Source organism: Spizellomyces punctatus, assembly GCF_000182565.1.
Source record: "Spizellomyces punctatus DAOM BR117 chromosome Unknown supercont1.4, whole genome shotgun sequence".
In the NCBI taxonomy this organism is placed as follows: Eukaryota; Fungi; Chytridiomycota; class Chytridiomycetes; order Spizellomycetales; family Spizellomycetaceae; genus Spizellomyces; species Spizellomyces punctatus.
The window spans coordinates 1,258,412-1,282,964 of record NW_015971540.1 but is presented as its reverse complement, the minus strand read 5'-3'; the positions used below and the strand labels follow the sequence as shown (position 1 = coordinate 1,282,964).

The following is a 24,553-nucleotide window of genomic DNA, read 5'->3' as shown; positions in this document are numbered from 1 at the left end:
CTCCTCACCTCTAAGCGCCTCTGTCGTGGGTCACTTGCGAAAGGTAAGGTGAGGCGGCTTGCGAAGGGTCCGCTCCTCAAGAACTCCCTGTATCGTTCAAATTCGTTGGAGACAACCGACGACTGAAGTCGGAGTGCGGGACTCGAAAGTAGATGGAAGTTGCGTACTATCCTGAACTCGACTGCAGACACTATAATGTCTTGCGGGTTGAACGCACGTAGCGAACTCAGGCAGCTCCAGATTGTTAATTACGGAATGCTTTTTTCACAACGCGCCCGTCAGCACACGCTGGACAAATGCCCGATAGTGGCACGTGATCTGTATCTTTATAAATCTGATAGAAGTTTGAAGTGTTCGAACGATTCTGGATATCAGGCCTGTTGGCAAAATCAAGTATGCAGCAGTAACAAAGCATTTTGAAAGAAGTTTATCAAATAAAAAGCAGGTAAGCACTGTGGCTATCCATTCCAACACTCGACAAGCCGATGGAATGCTGCATTTCCCCACATATGTAGGAGATTTTGGTTTATTTGTACAGATCGATCCTAATGAATGCGAAGCTCTTCTTTAATAATAGAGATTAATCATTAATCCGGTTAATCATATCGCATAATCAGCACCCCCTCTATTGCTCATAACGGTGTGGCATGTATTGTAATGTTTTTTTTTTTAAAAACTGCGGTGAGGCGCATGTCAAAGGTCTATAAAAGGGGGGCCTTTTCCTGTCTCTTCCCTCTTTACCCATCCTCGACTCTTGAAGCATCTGCCCAACGCTCACGCAGCACTCTCAAGTCCACCATGAGAATACTGCTCTGGTGCCGAGGACCTCGCCCTCCCGACAACAACAACATAACGCCTTGCAAACGCTGCTACTACTATACTGCAACGATCGCAGGTATGCATTATCTTTGTATTTTCCCACGCAGATTATCCAGTCTAATTATTCTGATCTACCTTAGTAGTATCTGAACATCCTCCGACTAAAGAATTTCGGAATCAAGGGCTTAGTAGGATTTCTCTCGTGGTGGTGGGCGCTAGTTACCCGGTTAGAACAACCGTAATGTATTGCATGTGTAATCGGGCCTAGTAGTAGTTTGTTACTTGTAAGGAGGGAATTACTTGGCTTTTCCGGGCTGGTTGTCGCCAGTCTATTCCCTGGTGTATTGTGTTGTGACATTTGTTATTGCCAATACACTATTGAGTGGCATGCTGTTACGACAGAAGTGTGCAACCTATTTTTTATGTCATCCGCATCCTTGTAGAAATTAAAGTTTTTAGATTTTTTGCTTCGATGCGACTGCTTACTAGGTGACATGCAGATCAGGCATCAGATTATGGTGAGGATTTCGGTCTCAAGCGGAACAATGTTATAATGTGAAGTCAAGAATTGGTAAGGATCTAGCAGAATTTATAAGATGATCAAAAAGACTACTTCGATAACGGGACATGTGTTGAGTCCAATCGAATGCTGGATCTTTCCTTCGCCCACGTTGGCATTGCCAACCGCCGTCCACAAAAACCTAACCCATCGCAGCATAGCTGTACTTTATGCTTTTTAGAACAACATATTCCAAGCTTACACACACGCACCAAATCTATGCATCTATGCATAATTGGCAAACTCTCACAAGAGCATCTTCATGAAGCCGCACTTTGCCAGCGTATACTGTTGAGTATCAGCTGCTATGTGACATCCATCAAGCCCAGTGAAGGTGGCGGGGAACATATCGGGGGTCGATGGATATCCTGAACTTTTGCGCTGTGGGAAGAGGAGGGAACAAGTCATTCCGGTGCCAACGTTATTGTTCTTTGGTATCATCGTAGGATGGAGCTTCTCCGAGTAACTGGGTGTCAGGAGTGTGCTTACGTTATCACAAAACACGTGGTACCGGGTCTCACTATCACTCGGAGGGTTGTGGGTCAGAATGCGAATCCCTGGTGCCCGCACCCACCGGTAGAAATAATGAAGGAAATTATCCTCAAAGAGTCCACGGCATCGTCAAAACGACCAACAGGTATTATTCTGAATGTCGACTCGGCGGTCGCAGGCCGTATAGACTCGGGGTCCAAGATGACGATAAGGTGTGGCACCAAGGTAAATAGAACTTGACTGTACTGATCATTCTCAGAAGCTAACTTACATCGCCACAGAATGTTATTCGCATCAATACGCCCCGCAAGAAGCCCTTTGAATTGGAGCTTGCAGAATGGGAGCAAATGACACTGGACCTCTATCGGGTGATGTCGTCGTCGCGCACTCAAGCGCGTCACGTGACTACGATCGGGACATGTTGTCGGATGGTACCCAAGAAAGAAGCCAAGCAACACCGTGCGTATGTCTCTAGCCATGACGAGAACACAGCACAACTCAAATCTTCACTTTTAGGTCCAATTTCCTTGTCGGACTTTGCGGAGCAGGAGGATACAAGCAAGGGGGGTGTCCCACCTGTGAACAGAGGGAAGGAACCGAGTTTAGAAAGCACCTTTCGGCGGGAACGTGTGACATCTAGTGATGACCAACGTGTTGAGCGAAAAGTATCGTCCAAAACCGAATTCTCTTCGGCTCAGACAACCGGTGGGATCACGGAAATTCCCGTCGCATCGAGACCGAAAGCACGCTCTAAAACCCGAGAATTGGCACCGGAAATTCATCGAGAGCGTACTGTATCTAGTGAGGGCTCTAAAACCCGAAACCTGGCACCGGAACTTCATCGAAAGCGTACTCTGTCTAGTGAAGGGTCTAAAACCCGAAACCTGGCACCGGAAACTCAACGGACTGTATCTAGTGAAGGCTCTAAAACCCGAAACTTGGCACCGGAAACTCAACAGACTGTATCTAGTGAGGGCTCTAAAACCCGAAATTTGGCACCCGAAATTCATCGAGAACGGACTGTATCTAGTGAAGGGTCTAAAATCCGAAGTTTGGCACCGGAACTTCATCGAAAGCGTACTCTGTCTAGTGAAGGGTCTAAAACCCGAAACCTGGCACCGGAAACTCAACGGACTGTATCTAGTGAAGGCTCTAAAACCCGAAACTTGGCGCCGGGAATTCATCGAGAACGGACTGTATCTAGCGAGGGCTGTAAAACCCGAAATTTGGCACCGGAAGTTCATCGAGAGCGTACTGCATCTAGTGAGGGCCATGTAGTGAAGCGTAAAGTGCCATCCGATGCCGAGGGTAGGTCTAAAGAACGGAAAGCAAGTGCAAGAACGAAGGCAGCTCCATCTTCGTCGAGTCTCAAACAATCCATTAAGGACGTGCCTGGTATTGTAATTCAGCGTACCACGTCAATGGAGGCTCAGACAACCAAGCGCAAAGTTTCTCCAAACGTCGCTAGCAATTCACGAGCCAATAGACTTACTGGTGGGGTCAAGTCATCTGGACCTTCTGTCAACTCTGCCCCACCTTCCGGTACGCCGGAATCGACACCAGAACGTGTCATCAACTTGGAACTCGTCAAGCTTTCTGAACGCCCAGCTGTCAAGCGCAAGGCTTCCGCGACTTCCGAAAGCCGGCACAAAGAAAAGAAACTCGGAAAGCTTGTTCCATCGTCTTGTAGTCCTGATCCATCTCCCAAAATGCGAAAATTATCATCAAACACGTCTTCTGGTGCGCACAAGCCAATACCCGCCTCATCGAATTCGTCACCTCCTTGGCAGAAAATGAGTATACCAGAACTAAAAGCATACACTCAAAAGCTTCAGCAAAAAGCGGATGAAGTAGAACATGAACTGAACACCTTATGTGCGCGGGATGAAGAATTTCAATCCAGATTGGATGAAATCATGCTATCGGATGCAGCTCTGCAGTACGACGAATTGGGTGAGATGTTTCCCGAAATGAAAGAGCCAGATGCCTTGTTTGAACGATGGGATAATTGTTTGGCGCGTCGTGAAGCATTGGCCAGTGAGGGTGAGGCTATCAAGGTTTTTCTAATGGAGCGGAATCGGAAGATGCGGGCGCGTATCGGGATATAGACCTTTTGGATATCTGTATCATGTAACTATAATTGAATTTGTAAATAGCATATAAGAATACATTAATGTACAAGTAAGACCGGGTAAAGTTTGCTACGTGACTGGCTAGCGAACCGGAGCGATTCGATAAACATAAAGCAGAAGATGCAGCGCACTAGAGCGTGGTAACACAAGAAACAAAACATTTTCTCTCATAATAAGCCCTCCTGCCTGAACAGCCGAAAAAATTGGTACGCCTCATGCGCCCGTGTGAACTCGTCCTCTCGTAATCGAACCGCTGCATATTCATGCCAATCATTCCCATCTAAATCTGCCTCGGGTATTTGGATACGCGGACGTTTCGGGTCTCTTGAAGACCAGATGGAACAGCGGTTAATAATGCATTGCCAAGGTCAGCCTTTGCAAAGTCTTACCTTATCGCTACATCCGCTGGCCGTTTGGTCGGCATAGTCATACTATGACAATTTGATGTGAGTTGGATGAATTGCTAAATCCGCCTGTACGATAACCACCTTTCAGTTTTTTTCAGAGCTCCCAGCTTGTTAGCGCTTTCTTCGGCATTCAGCGCGCTTGCCTGCTTTCTCATGCTTCGTCCATGTAACGCCAAAGTCAGCTCGATGTCGCTGATTCCAGGTATTCCTTGCAGAGCACCCCGCAGAACACCCCGAAGTCCCGGCAGGGCTGCCGAAGAGGATCCTTCCAACTTCACATTCTCTGCCTTGCTTAAAGAATGAGCAGCTCTTCATGGGTGGATGACGCGACAGCCAGGACGTACCTGCACGAATAGGCCTCTCACTAGCTCACCGCCTATTCGCATGGAGCCTATTCGTATGATATAGTCACCGTGCTCGTATGCAATACCCTAAGCGTGAGGCCACCGACAAAACGTAGACGTTCAGTACTCTTGAGTGGATGTTCACGTTTCGGGCGAAGCAGTACCTCCACGACAACCTCCTGTCGCTTTGTCCAGAGATTCTTCAACTTTGTTAATATAAGTTCAAAATCCCTATCCACTTCCACCACTATTCCTGTTTCTCCCTTTCCCGCATTCTCCCCCGTTCGTCGTCCACCCATTGTCGCAACCATGGAAAACATTTTTTCTACATGCCCAAATGTAAGGAGGTACTGTATTTTCGGGACATATGAGGAATTGGAGCCCGCCTTAGGCCCAGAGTTTGCAGCTGCCCGTTGGCGCATTGCAACCTGGTCTCTGTATGAGCGACAGGTTACCAGCCATGGTTCGTCAAGTTCGGTAAAGTCAAGGTCGTCCGTCAAGCGCTCATTGATATGGTCCACAGCGGTCGAAGGGGCGCTCGGCAAGTAGAGAAGGCTTAACTTGCAAGAATAAAGTTTAGAGCAACAAATACGCAAGCCTAGGAGTACGTTGACCTTTTGAAACTCACCAGGTAATGCCCATGTTCAGGTGAGAGATCCTGCAAATCTACAAGCTACTGTACATAGTGTGGAGGTGATTGAAAATGGCACTAGGACTCATTATTATCCGGATTAATCCGGTTAATCATATCGCATAATCAGCACCCCCATCTATCGCTCAAAGCGGTGTGGCATGCATGTAATGTTTTTTTTTTTAAACTGCGGTGAGCCGCATGCCAAAGGTCTATAAAAGGGGGACCTTCTGTCTCTTTTCCCCTTCTTGTTCTTTACCCTCGACTTGCAAAGCATCTGCCCAACTCTCAAGTCTCAAGTCCATCATGAGAATATTGCTCTGGTGCCGAGGACCTCGACCGCCCGACAGCAATCGTGATCAGAACCAGCGGCAACCAATTGGATCCGATAACAAAACCAACTTTTATGCTGCTACACTTGTTGAGCTTGGTTGGTATGTATCGATGGCATCATCTCTTTTCATGTTATTCTGTCGCTGACATGCAGTTTTAGTCTCCAAGCCTTGTCACTGAAAATCCCCCAGCTTGTGACGCTGCCCAGTCGATTCGCTCCTGGATGCAAGAGTCTGGCTTCAATGCCATCAAGAGTTCTGGATCAAGGACCGCCTGTGATGGTGGGCAATTATCCGGTTAGAACCAACCGTTACGTATTGCGTGTATAATTGCCTAGTAGTAGTTAGTTAGCTTTTCCGAACCGGTTGTCGCCGGTTTATTCCGTGGTATAGTAGCTAGTGCCAGTTCTGTCACCTAATACACTACAAATCGCTGCCTGGTTGGGTCATTACGATATCGACTGTGCCATCCGTTGTTACGCAACGCCCAAATTGGATATCAACCCCACAAAGAACGTCAAAAACAAGGTTTACAAACGTTGAAAACCAAAAAGATCATGTCCCGATTACACAGCAGTTCTGGCCCAGATGGCGACGCTGGTCCTGCCAAGCTCTACATTGGTCACGTCTCTTCGAGGGCTAATACACGGGATCTGGAAGACATGTTCGCAAAGTACGGAAGAGTTCTCAATGTTGAAGTGAAACCTGCTGGATATGGATTTGTGGAATATGGTAAGCCTGACATGGTCACATACAATCATATACCTGATTCTCATTATAATCTTGCGAAAGACGACCCTCGCGATGCGCAAGACGCAATGCACGCTCTTAACGGATATATTTTTGAGGGACAACGATTGGTAGTGGAATTTTCTCGTCGGGCAGGAAATGCCACTTCCAATTGTTTTATTTGTGGGCAGGTTGGACATTGGGTCCGGTGCGTAACGATGAGTTTCATATTTTTCCTAGATCTTCCAGTGAGATTCGGTCATTTACAAGACTATTTGAATAGGGAATGTCCAGAGAATGTAGATAAGGGATTGGACGTTCGATCAGGCAAATGCTTCAAGTGCGGCGAAGTAGGGCATCTTGCAAAGTTTTGCCGGTATGGAGTGACTTGAAGTGTTTACCAGGAGCTAATTATTAACGGCATGTTTGTTGCATTAGAGGAGGGTCAGGGAGAGGTCGGTCGCGCTCACCGCCTGCACACTATCGTTCCCGCTCTCCTGGGCCGTCGCGGAGACGGTCTCCATCCCCGCGCGGAGGCTACCGGGACCGGGACAGGCATTCATCTCGTCGACTACCAGACCCTTCTCCACCTTCCCGTTACAGGGACGACAGGTCTCCGCCTCCGCCACGTAGATACGACCAATCGCCTCCGAGAAGGGATTACGGTCGTGATCGGAATGGACGTGATCGCGATGGTTACAATTCTCGGCATCGTGCTGCCTCTCCCAGGTAGGACTTTATGACTGTGGGCGTGGCGGGTTCGAATGGACAACTTTCGGTACGAAGGACTGCTGCAGGAATATTCTCCAGTCGGGGCTTTGATTGTATGACCAGGAAACCCCCTTTGACAGCTTGGAATCAGGACTGTCCGAGTATATATGGAATCACGAAAAATGGGAAAAACCTGAAAAGATGACATTACGGATCATGCCTCTTGTGAATTTTTCTTTTTTGACCAATTTGAAGCGATTCTGGATCCTGGGAGCCAGGAGAGGATCAGAAAACTTGGGAACATGGATATCAGGATATAGTGAGCGCTGGAAGCCCATCTGGATGTTGCTACTCAGGACTGGATCCAAGATTTGAGCCCCATCACAATTTGTTCAGTTTGTTTGCATGGTTTCTTATAACTGATGTTCATGTACCCGTCTTTTTCTTAGGTCGCACCGGTATTGATGGAACCGTGCTTTAACCGTAGCTTATCTTCCACTGGTCCTTTTGCTATAGTCGCTAAACTGGATATGCCATCGAAATGGTATCCGGAGGTGAAGACCAGTATTGATAACTTTGAATATGTGTCTTAAGCACATGTAATTTGTGCCCGTGCTGAGTGATACAAAATACAAACAAAACCAACTGTGAGACGAAATGCAGCGATATCTGACCAATTGGTAGCAAGGATATTGAACAACTCCACAAGATAAGATTAAACCATTGATAGACGCAACTATCTAAATCTACGCCAACGCCTCAAATTTTCCAATTCACGTCCAAGATGTACCTCTTTACTCTCACGCATATGTCAATGTCCATATCTATGCCAGAAAAGTAAAAGTCAATGCTGGTAAACATATCTGACAGACTATGGTTTTTAAAAACCTTACTTTAATCGTAGCATCACCACCAGCAGATGCTAGTGTATTATTATCCAAAAATGCCACTCCATTCACCGACTCCAGATGTGCCCCTACAGCATCACGGAAATGACGGTTAACAAACACCCACCAAAAGCGCTTTAAACAAAAGACAAGTACCTCGAATCGTAATATGCTTCATAGGCTTCTCCACACTCCACACCTCTACATTAGTATCCAACGATCCAGATGCAGCGTGCAACGAGTCTGGCGCCCAAGCGACACAATTCACTCGGGCGGTGTGGAAGACCCATTGGTGGATTTTAAGTTGGTTTGTAGCAGTATCATAGACAAAGACATTTCGTTGGGTATCGGCTGCTGCCAAAAGGGCTCCATTGGGAGAGTAGGCTAAGGCGGTTACTGGGCCGCGATTGCTTTCTAGTACAGTTTTTTCCTTTAGTTGACCATCGGCAAGGGTGTACAGATGTACTTTATGATCCTGTAAGAATAGTGTGGGTTATATGGAGTATAGTACACATGCATTGCCGTTGAGATTTTGGAACGCACCTCGCCGCCGATAGCCACGTCGCTTCCGTTCGGAGCAATTGCAACGGATGAGGGGACCCAGGAAACCTTCAACTCGGATACTTTGCTTCCATTCTTGGACACAATAACGTCGTTGTTGACCGTTACGGCGATAGCTGTTCCATTCTTTGCTCCCACTCCCTTTGGAAGTGCGCCAGTGGCAATCGCAGTGGAACTACGGTAACAAATGACGCAATCAGCAATTAGCCAAAATTATACGTTGCGTGCTTCGACTTACTCGAAAGCTACCGGGTTTGCGGATGCTGAGATACTGCGTAACGTATCATCCATTGCAACAGAGTACACTTTGTCGCCATCCACAGCCAAGTTCGAGACTTGGTTGGAGTGGCCCGTTCCGGTGGGTATCGTGGCCCCGCTAGATCCGTCACTCCATGCACATACTCGTCCGTCGTAGCTACCACTGAACAAAGTCTTGTTGCTATCTACCGCAAGCGCCGTTATGCCTCGTTGATGACCCTTCACTACTCTGGCGAGACCACCCGAAGACTTGTTCAAGTAGTTAATGTCGCCGGAAAGTGAGAGAGAAATGAGATAGTCGCCCTGCCATAAGCTGCCAACTTGCTGATCTTCAAGAGATGGGTTGTTTGAGAATGACCATGTGCTGAAAGATTGAATAGAGTTGAGTGGGAAAGTAGGCAACGACATTGAGGTTTGTTTGTAAGAGAATTATACCTAACCACTTTCTGAGACGCCACGTCCCAAAGTTTCGTCGTCATATCCGCAGAGGCACTCAGCAAATTCTTGCCGTCCGGGCTCCACGACACAGAATAGATACCGCCTTTATGACTATCTTCCGCTGCACTAAGCTCGGCAATCTTGGTTCCCTCTTTACCGTCATACAGAAACAACTAAAATTACAAGGCATATCAATGACAGAGCTAATGCAGCACACACAGCGTCAGACAAGAAATCGCACCTTTCCATCGGACCCAGCAGAAACAAAGTGGTCACCCGATGGAGAGTATCGAACACATTGAACGAATCGGGAATGGTCATTGATCGACTTGTTGAATTTGAAAGGTACACCGTGGTAAAAGTTTACAGTCATATCATCTGATCCTGTAATCGCGCGGAGGGGACGACCAGGACGGATGTCCACGGAATTGATGACTTTACTGTGACCGCCAATCTCACCGACTGAAGAAGCCGTATCGAACAAGAACGCGTGTCCAAATCTAAAAAAGTAACGTCAGACAAGGAATGTCACCTTGATAAGCGCTGAGCTCGCAAAGACATACCGATCCTTTCCTTCGCCAACCGCAATAATACGCTTGCTTTCAAAATCCCATGCAAGGTCATTGACTTTTCCAGAAAACACTTTGGTTTCAGTCTTGATAATGTTTTCCGTGCCGACTGTATCCCAAATACGAATATTGCCTTGAACATCTACAGATTCCCAAATTAGAAATAACGCCGTGGGCCGCGGTATGGCAAATGTGGCAATGCAAACCTGCAGAGGCAATGTAGAATCCGCTGGGAGAGTATCGCGCAACAGTCGCTTGAGACGTATGTTGGGTATATTCGGTGGCAATCTCTGGGTTCTAATAAAATAAAAGGTACATGAATATTATGCTTATGCGCTTGACATGAACCCATTGGCTACGCGCCATATGAGTTGCCCTTCACAAGTAGACCATCTTGGTGTTCTGCCCAAACCCCAACTTTATTGGCAAGACTTACCGCCAAGTTGCGAATCACGACCGCACGACCGTTGGTATAAAGAAAGTTCTTTCCTTTGGGATCACCGCCCAAATGTACGGGTCGACCACGCTCAGTGGTCGGTTGTGCAGCAAACGTTGCCTCTATAGATATAAAAACAGAGTGAGGAAGACCTTCAGGAAACTTTTCTTTTTCACAGGAAAACCAGTCTATTGATACATACTTCGCGTAAAAGACATGGATGATTCTTGGATAAGGTGACCAGTAGATGAGTAGGCAGAATGAACCTTTGAACGATGGACTGGATGCGCCGTGATGGGGGGTGGAGAGGTGCCTCAAGTCCAGAAGCGTGCGCCTCACCACCCCAGCGCGTCTTCACGTGATCTACGTGGCTACCTAAGCAAAAGTCCAAAGAGGCAGTGACTCCCATTACAGATGATGCTGAACATGTTTTTGAATACGCATCGTTCAGGTTGTACTAGCCATCATGCACACAAAAAGCAATTCATCTGTCGTAGTGACATATTATGTTCAGTAAGCCTTCAATCTGTAAATCGAATGTCTCTTATAAAATTTGTACAAGTAAGCTACCGGTAAAGAGAGTAAGTAGAAAAGTCGGTTCAAATCCAAAGGCCTCACGCAAAAAAAAAAAAAAAAAAACTCAAAATCTACACTGCAAATGAATTACCGCTCCAAGAAGCCAGTACAGCCCCGTCGGCTTCCTCTCCCTCAGCAATAACGGACATCAAGATTCTAAGCGTCCGATTCGCAGAGAACCATTTCTCACCCAAATGCCGCAATAGACGTAAATGTGCATCTAAATCTCGTCTGACATCCGCTAGATGCTGCCTATCCGTTGATGTCTTTGATGCGATAACGAGCACGAGGGCCGAGTAAAAGACAAAGAGAGCCGACCAAGGTCCATGAAACCGAGCCGAAGGATTTAGTTCCTGTGCTCGGCGCAGGAGCTGGCTGGAGCGGTGTGCGTAGTGGCGGCAAATGTTATATGCATTGGCTACGAGGATGTGTTCGGGGGTATCGCCTGCGTATGGAGAATGCGGAACTGCCGCGTCGAGCATGGTTGGGAGGTGGAGGGCAATGTGGGCAGAGTTGTAAAAGAGATGAAGAACAAGTAGTTGCCACGGAGGTGGGTTCGTGCTCATAGGAGAAGGCGCAAAGTCCGTGGCCTGGTCAATGTTTTGCGCCCAAGAGGGCAAAGCCGCGAACCAAGCACGCAAATCCATCTCTAATTCAGCAATCCGTTCCTGCCGCCTGACATTAACACTAGGGTAGCTGTCAGAATCAGGCGAGCTACGTCGAGTAGCCTTTTGTGCCATTTCCCATGCGGAACCCCGCAGTTGCTTTATTCTCCCAAATATTTTGGTCAGACCGATAGTGCTTTCTGCCCCGTCGAAATCAACGCCGGGGACAAACGCGCTCATCCTGGGTAGGCCGTTTTCTGTCACTACTGACTGAAAAAGGGCTTCAGGAGAGGGAGCACGTGGAGTCTGTCTCCATCCTTGAAGGCATGGCGTGCGTTCAGTGATGGGATGATCGCGGTTATCTATTGACGGCGGCCGGTCATCATTAGGCAGCGAGTTGATGACATCAACCTGTTCGAAAATATATAAACATCAGCGCGAACGATACTTGCAGCAGCGCAAGATTCCACAGTATACTCACGGAACACAGCAGCCACCACACTCTTCGCCGGATTTCCTTTGCTAGCCAAGGTAACACACCATGAACGTCCTCTACATCAGGGTCTATGTTTAGCCGCAGCTCTAATGCAGCATGAAGCGCTTGCTTTAATAAGCTAGACTTGAGTCCACCATCTAATAGAACGGTAGTTGCTTAGGAAACAGATAGCACACATGTCAATGATTTGTGTTCAGATCCTTACCTCTACCCATAGCGGTCGCCGCGGCGGCCGTCCATATTAACCCAACAATAAGTTCCAAAGAGGGATCATTAATGATTTCATTGGCTATTGAGCGGGCTCTGCGGTAGTATGCATCGCCTGCCCGATAGTTTGGTAGTCCATTTTGTGACACAAAGCTTCTTACTACAGGATTATGAGAATATGGTGCTGCAATGGCACATATAGCTGTCACTAAAAAGTACGAGTGATCGGGTCGGTCGAAACATAATTTGGAGAGAAAGGTGGGTTCGTGGAAAGGTGTACAATACATGCTTCAAAGGAGATGAATAAATGAACATTAGCCAAGTGCCCACACGCGGCTGGGCATATATGAGACTACTTACAATGGAAGTAGTTCTCGGAAAAAGGTATCCACCAAGTCACGTTGCACTTCTGATGAAAACAGATCCTGGGAAGCTGATCGTGGAGGTGACACACTGCCGTCCGAGTACTGGCTGGCGTCAGAATAGTGCTCGCTATGTGCACGAGCATATGATTCTGTAGGAACCTCGGACGGAGTAGGAGTAACCCTCTCTGGGCCTTGCTGTCGCTTGTCCTGAAGAAGACATTCCACCTCTCTCACACGAGCCTCCAACATGCGTACGTAGCCCGCAGTGTCATATCTCCGACCTCGTCGACTTGAGCTGTTGGTTCGTTCAGCTCCTCCGTACGTGCAAGCCGTTCCTAGGTCATGTTTCTTGCAGGCAGCGCAGGAAGGTCGTCCAGAATCACATTTGATTTTGAGACGGTAGCCTGGTAGATGGTAAACGCGTCACATAAGAGTTGATTAGTAAACGGGGCACGGATCGGTTGCGGGAGGCCTTTCACAGCTGGTAACTTACATCTGTCGCAAGCCCACACTTTATTTGTTCCAATGGTATGTCGAAGACGTTGAGCCGTCTGGTATTGTCGTGAACCCGAGTTGCTGGCGGCATGTGCAGACTGACGGGCAGACGGTGAGGACGAGATGATATCGTGGTTGAGAATTAAAGTGTTGCTGCCCATTTGTTTGAACGTTTTCTTCAATGTCACAAATAGAGAGGAGACTTGCGACTCGACAACAACAACAAGAAAAAAGCAAATCTCTCAAGACAATGTCCTTGCCAACGTCAAATGTGTGTCAAGCAAAAACAAAATGTCGTCGTCGTCGTCATTCAAAAAAAATCAAAATCTTGGCAAGACGTGGAGGAGGAGGGGGAAACAGCTGATAACTTGCGTTCATAAATCATCAGCCTTGCAGACACTCGCCTTAATTCAACTTGTCATCGGCCCAACAAGAATTCTCGAGAGTATATCGTTATGTATACAAATATCGAGTTCCTCCGAGCCTCCGTTCAGGTTCCCGCCCGTTTCAAAGATTGGATCCTTTTGGTCATAGCCAACTGCATTGTGACTAGACTGCATTCCAATCTATTCATAGTATCAACCAGTACTGATGGATCCACCATTCGAGTGTCTCTCCAGGGTCGTTGCATTCCATTCCAATTTCCATGTCTAAAAACGTCTCCCATCCTCCGCGGATGCCGGCCCATGTCCAAAATAAAAAAATGTGACCGTGTTCATTTTTGGCTGGGAAGAAGGTTCTCTCAACCGGAGGCCACGGAAAAAGAAGTTCCGCGGATAAACACATTCCGATGGTAATCGGAGGCGTATAGACTCAAACTTTTTGTACGTTGTCCACGGTTACGGTCCGAGGGATCTGTCAATCTCTCTCCCCCAGCGTTCAGGCAATGATGAATTTTTGTAACACGGCCGAGCAACCATAAAGACGTGCTATGGAAATTCTCTCCCATACGGCATTGTTTGTTTTTTGTTGCTGAGCCCTCTCCCGTCTTTCAACGACTTTTTCCTCCCCTGCGGTTTTCTTGCTTGAACGTCGTTGAACGTCCGATCGGAGGTACAAAGTCAAAATGATGCTTTCAAGGGATTGAGTTTTGGATTGAGTGTTAATAATCGGGGACGTTGACGTAAAAAGATGTAGCGATAGCAAGATATCACGTGGATCACATCCATGGAAAATAGCGCCGCTTGTGACTCACCAAGAAGGAAACAATGGGCAGTCGGAAGCCATTGTTTAATGGATGAAACTTGCAACCGTGGTTTTTTTACCAAATGTTTTTTTTTTTTTTTTTAATGCAGCTATGGGCTTTTACGCTTGCCGAGGCATAGGGATATCAGATATATATTTCCCGAATTTGCATAGCTACCAAGTATTTTGCGATCTGGCAAACTTACATTTGGCCGTTCTTGGCAGAGTGGCCCCCGACCATCCATTGTATTGTTTGGACACAATGGCACCATAGTTTTACCCTTTCTTGAGCAGGTTGCATGGGGCCATGGGTTTGGCGGCGTTTAACCTGATCACCGATACATGATCGATATATCCAAGGAAACAAACAGGCAGAAACCTGTGGCTATGGCACACATCCAGAACACCCAAGCGGAACCGCAATCTGACTCTTGTCCCCCAGAGATTCAAACAAAATGTCTGGCTGTGTTTCAGCCCGTCTTTCTAGTTACCTCTCGGCACCGGGCTTTAAGTCTCTTGAGAAGGGAGGCGAACGGGCCGGCGGTTGGCGACTTGCAACTTTTCCGGCTTGGCCCCGGAGGTTTTACAAAAAGGAGGACAAGTTGGTGATCAGAGATCATGGAAAATGTGGGTTTAACCCGTGCTGTCAACGAACAATTGGGACCGCGTGTTCTTTCGTTGGGATCGTATAACGCGCAGCACACTCCATATGGACGGGCATCCTTTGAGCCGCATTGTATGCTCCACAGTTGCATATCCTTTGACTGTGAAACCAATCGTAGATGGCAGGAATCTTGCCCTGAAAGCAATATTCGTCTTTAGACACCACCACCACTACCCATCCTCTGATAATATCGCGGAAGGCACCTGCCGCAAAGGGATCCTGACTGCTTTCTTATTAATGACCCATAGCATTATATCTCGGGCTTGTTGCGTGTGTCATCTGTTCAATAAAGCACTGCGTAGTGCGTGCAAATCATATCACGATCGAACAGAGTGCAAGCAAACCGCGTAAAAGTACGGTTCAGTCCAATGAAAATAGTATAAACCGCGCTGTACTGCACAGTCCTCTCCCTAATTTTACACAGCAGGTGGACGTGAAATCAAATCTGCACGTCGGACGCCATAGCGGCAGGTGAATAGAGTATCTCCGTCGGATTTTTTTTCTTTTTTTTTTTTTATGTAGCTCCGATCTTATTTCGCCCGCATCATGGCCTGTGATTACCCTTGAAACCGCTCAGCTGCAAGGCGCGAACTTGGCGCGGACATGCTCATGGGGCTGTCAAATGCTTGCATCTGGAAAATTGCAATGCCTCTCTTCAAATGACGCAGATGCTCTTATTATTGGATCATTCAGCCGAATCCTGGACTGTCATGTATAATGATCTGCGGCTGGCACAACATAGTATGGACATCTAAACAAATGTGAACACATTCAAGAGTTGGATATCAGTACTAGTGTCTATCCAATCATTGGACCAGCTATTGCTCAAGTTATAATGGAATGCAACTGGCTGTTCAAGTGGGTGACTGCATAAAAGAATGCGGATACGTACCTAACACTTCTGGTGCGATCCCTCGACATAAAAAGATTGTAGTGGTGCCGTTGACGCAAGGCACTGGTGGCTGTACTGTCTTCCGGCGTTTACCAGATTTATGCGTGCAATGAGTAGACGTTTGTATTTCTTCCTAAATACATCCAAAATGCTTTCGACTATGCTGAATCCATTGAAGCGGCCCGCGTTGTCTTCTTTCAGCTATTCTCTGATAAAACATTCCACATTGAATATGGGACTCAGCGTTTGTAGCAGGCCGTACCGTTCCGCCAGTTTGTAAGCACGGTGAAGCGGGACCCTAATGAAGGGGAGGGGATGAACAATTGAACTTGTAGCTGTACATGGTACACAATGCAAACTCACCAGGTCCCTTGATATTTTCCGTACCCACCCTGAATCTTCTCATGTTCGCCAGTATGCATTTCCTTCTCCAAAATTCTCAAACGAGATCCACGCGGAATATTTGCAGCTTTGAGGACGTGGGTCACATTGATCCAAGAATCCGTTTTTCGGCGCATGATCGTTGTGCTTGCGAGATGGAGCTGGTAGACTGGGATGCCACCCCAGTTTGCTGTTGAGAGCGCTGGTGGTTGTTGGGGGCTTATGATAGTAGTATCGGGGGTTGGGGGTAAGCTGTCAGTTGGAGTGGTTGGGACGTTTGCGATGATGGTTTTGCTGGGTTTGAGGGTTATAGAGGTGGTTATATGAGGCTCAGATCTGGGTGCTGCCGCGGAAGATGAACCAGCGCCACCGACAAGAGCCCTGACTAGGTCCTCGATTCTTCGATCTCTCTCCACTAGTAGGTTTACCAGCTCTTCGTTGACCGCTTCCAGTTGAGTGATATGGAGGTTTTTGGCGGCATGTGATGTATGTAGGAGCTCCAAATCTTTGATGAGACTGGCATTGTTGGAACGCTCCTGTGTGAGTAGATTGAAAAGAAGGGTCGGATCTTGGGAATGCTGTTACACAACAAGGTTACAAATACGCTCAATAATGTTGCAATGACCATGGCACTCTTTACCAATTCAGACACTTGATCGGCTCGACATCTCTTACTGTCATCGACACTCCCGTCTTTCTCTTTATCCACAGTGTCACTTTCGCTCATCTTTCGCTTTCGTGTAAATGACTCGGTTGCTGCATGAGCTAATAGATCCAACGATGAAGGAAGTTGAAGCCCCAAAGTGGAGTCATTCCTATTACTTTCATTGTAGTCGTTGACGGAAGCAGGATCCCTCGGTTTCGGATGTGGTTCGTCCAGCATATCTTCTGGTTTACTTGCTAATATTGTACTGCTGTCCTCGTCTTCTGGACCGTTCTCCAGTAGGTTTCGATCTGGTAATTGGGTGCTAAGCATTGTTGCACTCCGATACGACTATGGCTCAACGTTGCTACTAAACACGAGAAAATAGGGCTTGAGCTCTTCCGTTTCTCACAATGACCCAACTCCCAGAGCCGCTTCAAAAGAAGTGGCCCGACACATACCAACGTCAGAGTGTCCCGCGGTATCGTAAAAGGTTCTGGATATGCTGCTCCAGCGTTCGTTTTTGAACCAAGATGCCTCAAAAGGTACGTTACAGCAAAAGTTCGCCCCCAGACGCGAGTAACCGCGACACGACAGGACGCGCTTTGTGAGGATCGAACCAATTCTGATTGGTTCCTCCCTACTTCCAAACCTCCCAGACCTCCAGCATCGGTCAACAGCTTATATCATCCTTTTGACAAAGTAACAATTACACAGGAATTTTGGGCAAATCTTATGGAGCATTATCCTGTACTCGATTTCAAGTGTTTGACGGCGAAATACCACAATGTAATAACCGCTCGTTCTATTGTGTTCCAAAGCTCTAAATTCGAGTTGTCCTCCGAATCTCGGGGATTTCAGTGGTTGCGTCACCATTCTGCTGTAGAACACTCTGATTTCTGTTGGCTATTGTGTTTTCAGGGGATGTGCTGCAAACTATTTGCGCAACAAGAAATCTCTTTGGAGCAAGCTACCAAAACGTAAAAATGAACAATGTTTTGAGTAATCGTCTACACGGAATAATGATCACATCCATTTGGATGGTTGTAAACATTTGGAAGGCCCTAAACGAAATGGAATAAGAATGTTCCTAATCGAGTGCAATCCTATCTTATTTGGTAAACAACGCAACGATCTGGAACTATGTTATGGCCCATTCTTTGCCATGAAAAGCTCGACAGTCGTTGGAAGTGTTCCAATTTCGCCAAAGGGTAAAAAACCAGCAATTCCGGATTACGAGAGAGTTGCGTGACTGTGCCTGTGATCGCCCGATGTGTTCATGGAGGTGAGCCAACTTGTGTCTGCAAATGGAGGTCATCCAACGAAAAAAAAACTGGCAGACTTTTGTGCTTGGTCTCTTGATAAGCACACATGTAACCCCATTTTATCATAGAAAATAAATGGGCAGAATTGTTGAAAAGGGAAGGGTTTCCCAATGTTGAATTTGAGCACGTAATAGAATTAAGTAGCTTGGTACCCCTCCCCATCTGACAGACCTGGATATTCCTTAAAAACGGCTGCCTACCTGTAAAAAGGGCCATAATGCATTCTATGAGCGTCACAACTATGATAGGAATCATCCTTGCGGTGGCCTGCCTTCTGCTTAACCATGCTGTTGCCGCTCCTACGACGTTCCGACCGCGTCAAGTCTCTGACGAGTTGATGGTTTGTCGCACTGCATAAGTTTAGAGGATAAACGTTCTTGATGTGACTGTTTTCCTCAAAAGGTCGGTGTGGGTATAGCAGACATTACAGGGCCAATTGGAGAGATCACCATGATGGGTGAGTGGTGACATGTTATAATATACGCAATGCCACGGCCTGATGTGGTGAAGAGATGTCATATACATGGCTTTATCGATCGTTATATACCATGCGCATAGCTTGATGTCAGTAGTGCTTGTTCCATGCTTTTAACGTATCTGTTGTGAACAATGTAGGATATGCGGAACTGAACCAAAAAGCCAACGGCGTACATTTACGGCTAAAAGCTCGTGGTCGGTAGAGTCGTATGGCATTGACCGCTCTTTTATAAAATAGGCCCTCACTAACCGAAAGGTGTCGTCCATCACAGCGTTCATCTTTTCAACCTCATCCAATCCCGCACGACGGGTAGTATTTGTGTCCGCCGAGACGGGTTCCCCATCCCATCGAGTTCGAAAGCTAGCCGTACGGTACCTTCAAAACAAACTCTCTCCAACAGAGGCTGCCTTGTATTCGGTGGATAATGTCATGATTTCATCGACTCATACTCATTCCGGGCCTGGGGGATATAACGATGATTTGTATGTACCCCATCTCTTTTTGCATGAACCATCATTTTTATTGACCCGGTGTTTTAATGACGGATGACGGATAGCATGTACCAAGTACCCAATTTCGGTAGGTGTTATGCTATACGTGAGCAAGTTTTGATCGCATTCTTATGGTTATACCGCTTAGGGGTAACTCCTGGCGCCCGCGAAGCCATTGCCCAAGGCATTGCCGATGCCATTTTTGCTGCCCACCAAGACTTTACCCCGGGCATCGCAACTGTTACCAGTGGACCCCTCGACAATGCATCCATCAATCGCTCTCCTCAATCCTATGCCAACAACCCAGCACAAGAACGAGCTCGGTATTCCGATAACGTGGATAAAACCATGGTTCTGCTTTCGATCAAAGATAAATCCGGCACTCGTCTTCGAGGCGTTGTGAATTGGTTCGCTGTTCATCCTGTTTCTATGAACGCTAGCAATTCTTTGGTGTCTGGAGATAACAAAGGTTATGCATCATATATGTGGGAACTGGAAGAGCGGAGCAATATGAATCTGGGCTTTGTCGCAGCGTTTGCGCAGACAAATGCGGTATGATTGAACAGACTAGTTTATGATCGTTAATCCACGAGCTAGGAATTGATCGCTTTCTCTGTTCTAGGGTGACGTTTCGCCTAATCTCCAAGGACCTCGATGCATTGACACCGGCGAACCGTGTGATGGCGGCAAAAATTCATGTGGTGGAAAACTCGACAAGTGCGTCGCTCGCGGTCCTGGGTATGAAGAAGGCGGTGACCAGCTCTCCACCGAGATTATTGGTCAGAGACAGTTCCAGAAAGCCAAAGACCTAGTCAAGCAACCTCCATCCGCCACTACAAAGATGCTTCAGCCGTCCTCCAACGCTGTTGTTGACTACCGCCATACATGGATTGAAATGTCAAAAATTACAATTACGAATACCACCACTGGTGCGAGCGTTAAAGTGTGTGCTCCAGCTATGGGATACGCATTTTCTGCGGGTACGACGGATAACCCAGCAACTGGAATATCGTGGCAAGGTGAAAATGACCCCAACGGCCGGCCCTTTTGGAACTTTGTAAGAAACCTCTTAAAAACTCCGTCTCAGGAGCTGGTCGATTGCCACAAACCAAAGCCTATTTTGCTGGCCACTGGAGAAATGGGCGTAAGTCCATTTTTGCCCCGTTTCTTTCTTATTAGCAAACTGGTTTATAATCCGCCTTTTCACTGGTTAGACGCCTTATTGGTGGCAGCCTCAAAAACTCCCAGTTCAGATGTTTCTCATCACCAGGAAGCTGGCGATAATCGGGTTTCCTGGGGAGATTACCACAATGAGTGGAAGAAGGCTCCGTGATGCTGTCAAAGCGCAAATGGTTGCGGACGGTACGGTTGATGGGGATGCTGAGGTTGTTATTGCCGGATTATCGAACCTTTATTCTAGCTACGTAAGTGTTACAGGAATAGATTCACTGTGAAGGGCGCTTGTTCCAAGGCAGTTTTGCCTCGTCGTATTAGACGCTTATGTTAAACTTACCTTCCTTATATACACAAGGTCACCACGTTCGAAGAATACCAAGTTCAACGCTACGAGGGCGGCTCTACCACTTTTGGTCCAAATACCTTAAACGGCCATATTCAATCCTTCACCACTCTGGCTCACTCCTTTGCCACTGGTTCCATGCCACCGCCTTCGCCGGCCTTCCCGAGTACAACTGAACCATCCGACAACAAGGACGTGAATTTCCTCACCGGAGTCGTACTTGACACTGCACCCTTGGGCAAACGCTTTGGCGATGTGTTGGTTCAACCAAGTACTGGTCCCTTCAAAGTCGGGACTGATACCGTAAAAGCAGAATTTGTCTGCGCACATCCTCGGAATGGTGCATCGACGTCGGATACCTTGAGCGCTAGCGGGACAGTTGATATACCCAATGGAAGGTTACCCGGCGGGGCGTCAAGCACATACATGACCGTAGAACGACAGTTGCCGGATGGGAAGTGGACGGTCGTCTTGGATGATGCCGGGTGGGATACCAAATATAGATGGGCTCGTATTGGCGTTGCGGAGAGCAGATGTACCATTGAATGGAGAGTTGGCTCAACCGTCCCAGTTTCGCGTAAGATGTTTTGTTTTTTTTTTATGTCTGTATCCTAGTTTTAGGGAATTCTCTCATTCTCATCCTTCTGTGTATTTTTCTTTTTACCAGCGGGACGTATCGCCTTCGATATTTCGGCAGGTGAGTTCCAGACGTGCAGCTTGTTTTACATGATCCAGTACTCACCGCCCGCTATATCTTTTACAGGCATAAGACTATCGCGGTGACGACATCCCACTCGGGTGCGACAAACAGTTTTCAAATAGTGTAATTACGCGCAATTGCCCTCAGGAAAGAGAACAGAGTTAACTATCTCAGCAAAGGATAGTCCAGTGATCCCGGGAATATTTCACAACTTTTGTATTCCAGATTTGCTCTAAACATCAGTTTTTGTATGCTAAATGTTGATATTCTCAAAAGTTTAAGTAGAAAATAAAAAGCCTAATTAAACTATAAAACCTTTCAATTGGTTTGTGGTTAAAATGGAATTAAATGTAATTTGAGAACTTTGGATGTCCGGAAGGAACGCGCTTCTTGGATATGAACACTTTTTGCCCCTTCATTCTTCCATGATACCAAACTGGCACTGGCAAGAACAACAGTATCCGACTATGCTCAGTTCTTTCTTGATATTGATGCGATCCATACATGAATAGGTTCCCTTTGATGCTGATTGTGTTGAGATTTAACCATGGTTGACCCCGTCAGGAACGACCACCTGGTTAGCGCGCATCTTGCAAGTGTATAAAGTATGGCTTACGTTGGATCGTATACATTCAGAAATCAATTGGCCCTGTCGAGCACTACTTTACTTCTAAGTCTCGACTGGTTTTTTTAAACCCAGCTTAATGCGGGCCATGAATGAAGAAATTCGTCGGGTATGCCCAAACTTTTCTTCCCTCTACTTGCTGCCGCATGACCACTCTGCAAGCCCCTAATTCTAGAAATGGATCTAAAGCGCCGCATTCACTGGTGTCCATAGCTGTGCATGCAAAGTATATGGCTTTATAAAGTATCCTGAATTTATTTTTGTCGCGAGATTCAACTCCGGCTATTGAGAACAATCGTAACGAGATTTGCTTCAGATGAAAGCTAAGAATATCAGGTCGCTATAAAAAGCAGCGAATCAGAGGCGAATTCGATGGTCACATCACCTTTTTGCTGGGGAGCAGTTTAGACTGGGGTCTACACCTTTCATATAAACAACTCCACATCTGTTTTCCCCCTTTTCTTCCAATCTTTTGGCCTTCTTTATTTGCCAGGTACGTTGTTGATCCGACAAACAACCGACCCAAGATCTTGTCATCGTTCGTGGCCTTAACCTTGTGTATCTGGCTCCTGTAGTCGGAAGCTCCGCTATCTTCTCCCGCCATTTGCCTAGAATTGCTTCAACCCGCAACCCGGTCCATGTCCCAAATACAAAATCTCGCGTCAATGGATTGGCTTCAAAAAGTCAAGTCAGACACGCTGCCGACCTCAAGCCCTAAATCTCCGGCACCTCTTCATCTTAACAGACTCACGGATGCTCCGATCGTGCACCCTTCACCGATTACGCCGGGCACCATTACACCAGGTAGCATGTCCATGATACCCGTCAACACACAAAAGCAGTTGGTACCGGCCACTCCTGTAACCCCCACGACACCAGGCTCCGTCTCATCGCCCAATAGGTCAAAGAAAGTCAATCCAATTGAATCTGGCCTGCACCTAGAAACCCACATGACGGGAAAACCGCCGTACTCTTATGCGACGCTCATCACGTATGCCATTCAAACGAGTCCACGCAAGCGGTTGACCTTGAATGACATTTACAACTGGATTTTGGAGAACTATCCGTATTTCAGGACTGCTGGCAGTGGATGGAAGGTAAGCGCAGTGCCCTCTCTATTTGCTATACGAACGTGTTATTCATGTTTGATAATCAACCCAGAACTCCATACGTCATAACCTTTCCCTCAACAAAGCTTTCATTCGAGTGCCACGCCCTGCCAATGAGCCCGGAAAAGGTTCATATTGGATGATTGATATGAGCGCTCTCAATGAACCTGGCAGAACGCGCAACCGCCGTCGCTCCAGCAATAGCAATGCTGGCCTCAGACCACAGCCGTACGTGTTCGATGGTCCTCGCAGTGCACCGGCGCTATCATCCAGCAACGTATTCCAATACCCAGTCAATATGAACGGTAGCCACGACAACAACATGTTAATGCCCAACCGACGACGCCCGTCTGCTGGCAACGGTCCACAGCTCGGTCGCTTAGGCATCCATATACCCAACCATCGCGCGACGGGAGGCTACAACAACAATGACCAGAACGGTCTTCTCACGGCTCCTCCTACCATGGGCGGGTACCCGCTCTTGTCAGGCTCATCTCCTATGACCTCCGCGCAACCCATGTCCGCTTACCCGCGCACCCCTTTTCCTGATTCCAGCGGTGCATCCTATGCAGGGTTCCCATCTTCTGCCCCGCCCAACATGTTGGCTCGTTCCATGTCCACAACCACAGCTAGTGGGCAAAATAGAGGAATGATCCCGCCCAGCCCTTTGACTCGATCTCTAAGTGATGGCATACGCATAATGCACCATGGTGCGTCGTCCCCTATGCAGCAGTCAGGGGATTATGGTTTCTCAGGTGTTCAACCTACGTATCCATCCGGAACAACGCAGTCATTCAACAACCCAGCGAGTTCCCCAGCTCGCCGAGCTTTTCAAAAACACAACAACACAACGCCACCCAAAAACTCTGCAAACCATATGACGATTTCTCCCGATCACACTCCCTATTCTCCTCATACCCCCCACAGACCTTCCAACACAATGTCCCCATCACGGAATTATGGTTTCGAGCACGGACGTCCATTTGCCCAATCTGATCTCTCTTCTACACATCCTGGAGTGTATCAAGACACCCTTGACAAACTCCTCAACTCTTTGGATCATGCTCAACAAGACACCGGGGAGCTATTAGGCTTGTCGCCTTTGGGTGGTCGTTCAGATGCTGACGGTTATGAATGGGGAGAAACTCTTTAGCGCTGGTTGGTGGTTGCATTATTACGTGTTATGTAGATAGCAGCGGGGTTCATCGCTTGACTCGTTGAGGAAAATTATGAGACTTTTGCTTCTTTTTTTTTGTTTTGCGCGAGCCTCTTTTGTTTTGTTCAATAGTACCTGGCATTGTGCATTCATTCCTCGCATTCCAGCCTGGTCTGGCACATACCATAATTCGCACACCCGCCTTATCAGCGAACTCTTGACCCAGTGGCATCCGTGCAGAGTCTAATGTGGTATAATTCCTGCTGTGGTACCACGGACTTCCCCTGCGCACGTTATAACAGAACGCTCAAACCCATCGTTCAAGGAACAGGAATA

General features: G+C 47.3%; 8 protein-coding genes across 10 annotated transcripts; 4 read left to right on the top strand and 4 right to left on the bottom strand.

Moving 5' to 3' along the window:
• Positions 1-1,963: 1,963 nt before the first annotated feature.
• On the top strand, positions 1,964-4,061 carry SPPG_02890 (the record flags this gene model as incomplete). Of its 2 annotated transcripts, XM_016751179.1 has the most annotated exons (3): positions 1,964-2,095; positions 2,152-2,329; positions 2,387-4,061. In XM_016751179.1, 3 exons carry the CDS (start codon positions 1,964-1,966, stop codon positions 3,976-3,978), a joined length of 1,902 nt encoding a protein of 633 aa, XP_016610464.1. In that variant the 3' UTR covers positions 3,979-4,061. The 2 variants fall into 2 exon arrangements, with proteins under 2 accessions (XP_016610464.1, XP_016610465.1); XM_016751180.1 differs by having other exon boundaries at positions 2,152-4,061.
• Positions 3,982-5,420, bottom strand: SPPG_02889. 2 transcript variants are annotated; one of them, XM_016751177.1, is made up of 6 exons: positions 5,382-5,420; positions 4,918-5,313; positions 4,754-4,840; positions 4,491-4,696; positions 4,392-4,433; positions 3,982-4,326 (listed from the first exon to the last, which is right to left on the bottom strand). In XM_016751177.1, the coding sequence occupies exons 2-6, from the start codon at positions 5,173-5,175 to the stop codon at positions 4,170-4,172; spliced, it is 750 nt and encodes a 249-aa protein (XP_016610462.1). In that variant the 5' UTR covers positions 5,176-5,313; positions 5,382-5,420; the 3' UTR covers positions 3,982-4,169. The 2 variants fall into 2 exon arrangements, with proteins under 2 accessions (XP_016610462.1, XP_016610463.1); XM_016751178.1 differs by having other exon boundaries at positions 4,918-5,308.
• Positions 5,421-6,216: 796 nt separating this feature from the next.
• SPPG_02888 (uncharacterized protein) lies at positions 6,217-7,824 on the top strand. Its single transcript, XM_016751176.1, has 5 exons — positions 6,217-6,448; positions 6,509-6,653; positions 6,729-6,821; positions 6,884-7,174; positions 7,606-7,824. The coding sequence occupies exons 1-5, from the start codon at positions 6,274-6,276 to the stop codon at positions 7,619-7,621; spliced, it is 720 nt and encodes a 239-aa protein (XP_016610461.1). The 5' UTR covers positions 6,217-6,273; the 3' UTR covers positions 7,622-7,824.
• SPPG_02887 (uncharacterized protein) lies at positions 7,746-10,606 on the bottom strand. The gene is made up of 11 exons (XM_016751175.1): positions 10,508-10,606; positions 10,306-10,427; positions 10,076-10,166; positions 9,864-10,011; positions 9,542-9,800; positions 9,298-9,473; positions 8,843-9,226; positions 8,587-8,779; positions 8,200-8,518; positions 8,050-8,132; positions 7,746-7,980 (listed from the first exon to the last, which is right to left on the bottom strand). Exons 1-11 carry the CDS (start codon positions 10,521-10,523, stop codon positions 7,957-7,959), a joined length of 1,815 nt encoding a protein of 604 aa, XP_016610460.1. The 5' UTR covers positions 10,524-10,606; the 3' UTR covers positions 7,746-7,956.
• Positions 10,607-10,791: 185 nt separating this feature from the next.
• Positions 10,792-13,463, bottom strand: SPPG_02886 (uncharacterized protein). Its single transcript, XM_016751174.1, has 5 exons — positions 13,048-13,463; positions 12,550-12,958; positions 12,188-12,477; positions 11,968-12,119; positions 10,792-11,897 (listed from the first exon to the last, which is right to left on the bottom strand). Exons 1-5 carry the CDS (start codon positions 13,208-13,210, stop codon positions 10,953-10,955), a joined length of 1,959 nt encoding a protein of 652 aa, XP_016610459.1. The 5' UTR covers positions 13,211-13,463; the 3' UTR covers positions 10,792-10,952.
• Positions 13,464-15,887: 2,424 nt separating this feature from the next.
• SPPG_02885 (uncharacterized protein) lies at positions 15,888-17,375 on the bottom strand. The gene is made up of 4 exons (XM_016751173.1): positions 17,276-17,375; positions 16,812-17,184; positions 16,154-16,749; positions 15,888-16,088 (listed from the first exon to the last, which is right to left on the bottom strand). The coding sequence occupies exons 2-4, from the start codon at positions 17,145-17,147 to the stop codon at positions 15,992-15,994; spliced, it is 1,029 nt and encodes a 342-aa protein (XP_016610458.1). The 5' UTR covers positions 17,148-17,184; positions 17,276-17,375; the 3' UTR covers positions 15,888-15,991.
• Positions 17,376-18,127: 752 nt separating this feature from the next.
• SPPG_02884 (uncharacterized protein) lies at positions 18,128-21,626 on the top strand. The gene is made up of 11 exons (XM_016751172.1): positions 18,128-18,479; positions 18,542-18,596; positions 18,755-18,811; positions 18,889-19,099; positions 19,174-19,196; positions 19,257-19,660; positions 19,731-20,252; positions 20,323-20,532; positions 20,640-21,204; positions 21,295-21,324; positions 21,391-21,626. Exons 1-11 carry the CDS (start codon positions 18,357-18,359, stop codon positions 21,408-21,410), a joined length of 2,220 nt encoding a protein of 739 aa, XP_016610457.1. The 5' UTR covers positions 18,128-18,356; the 3' UTR covers positions 21,411-21,626.
• Positions 21,627-21,991: 365 nt separating this feature from the next.
• SPPG_02883 (uncharacterized protein) lies at positions 21,992-24,418 on the top strand. Its single transcript, XM_016751171.1, has 3 exons — positions 21,992-22,445; positions 22,528-23,049; positions 23,114-24,418. The coding sequence occupies exons 2-3, from the start codon at positions 22,591-22,593 to the stop codon at positions 24,212-24,214; spliced, it is 1,560 nt and encodes a 519-aa protein (XP_016610456.1). The 5' UTR covers positions 21,992-22,445; positions 22,528-22,590; the 3' UTR covers positions 24,215-24,418.
• The last annotated feature ends 135 nt before the right edge of the window (positions 24,419-24,553 follow it).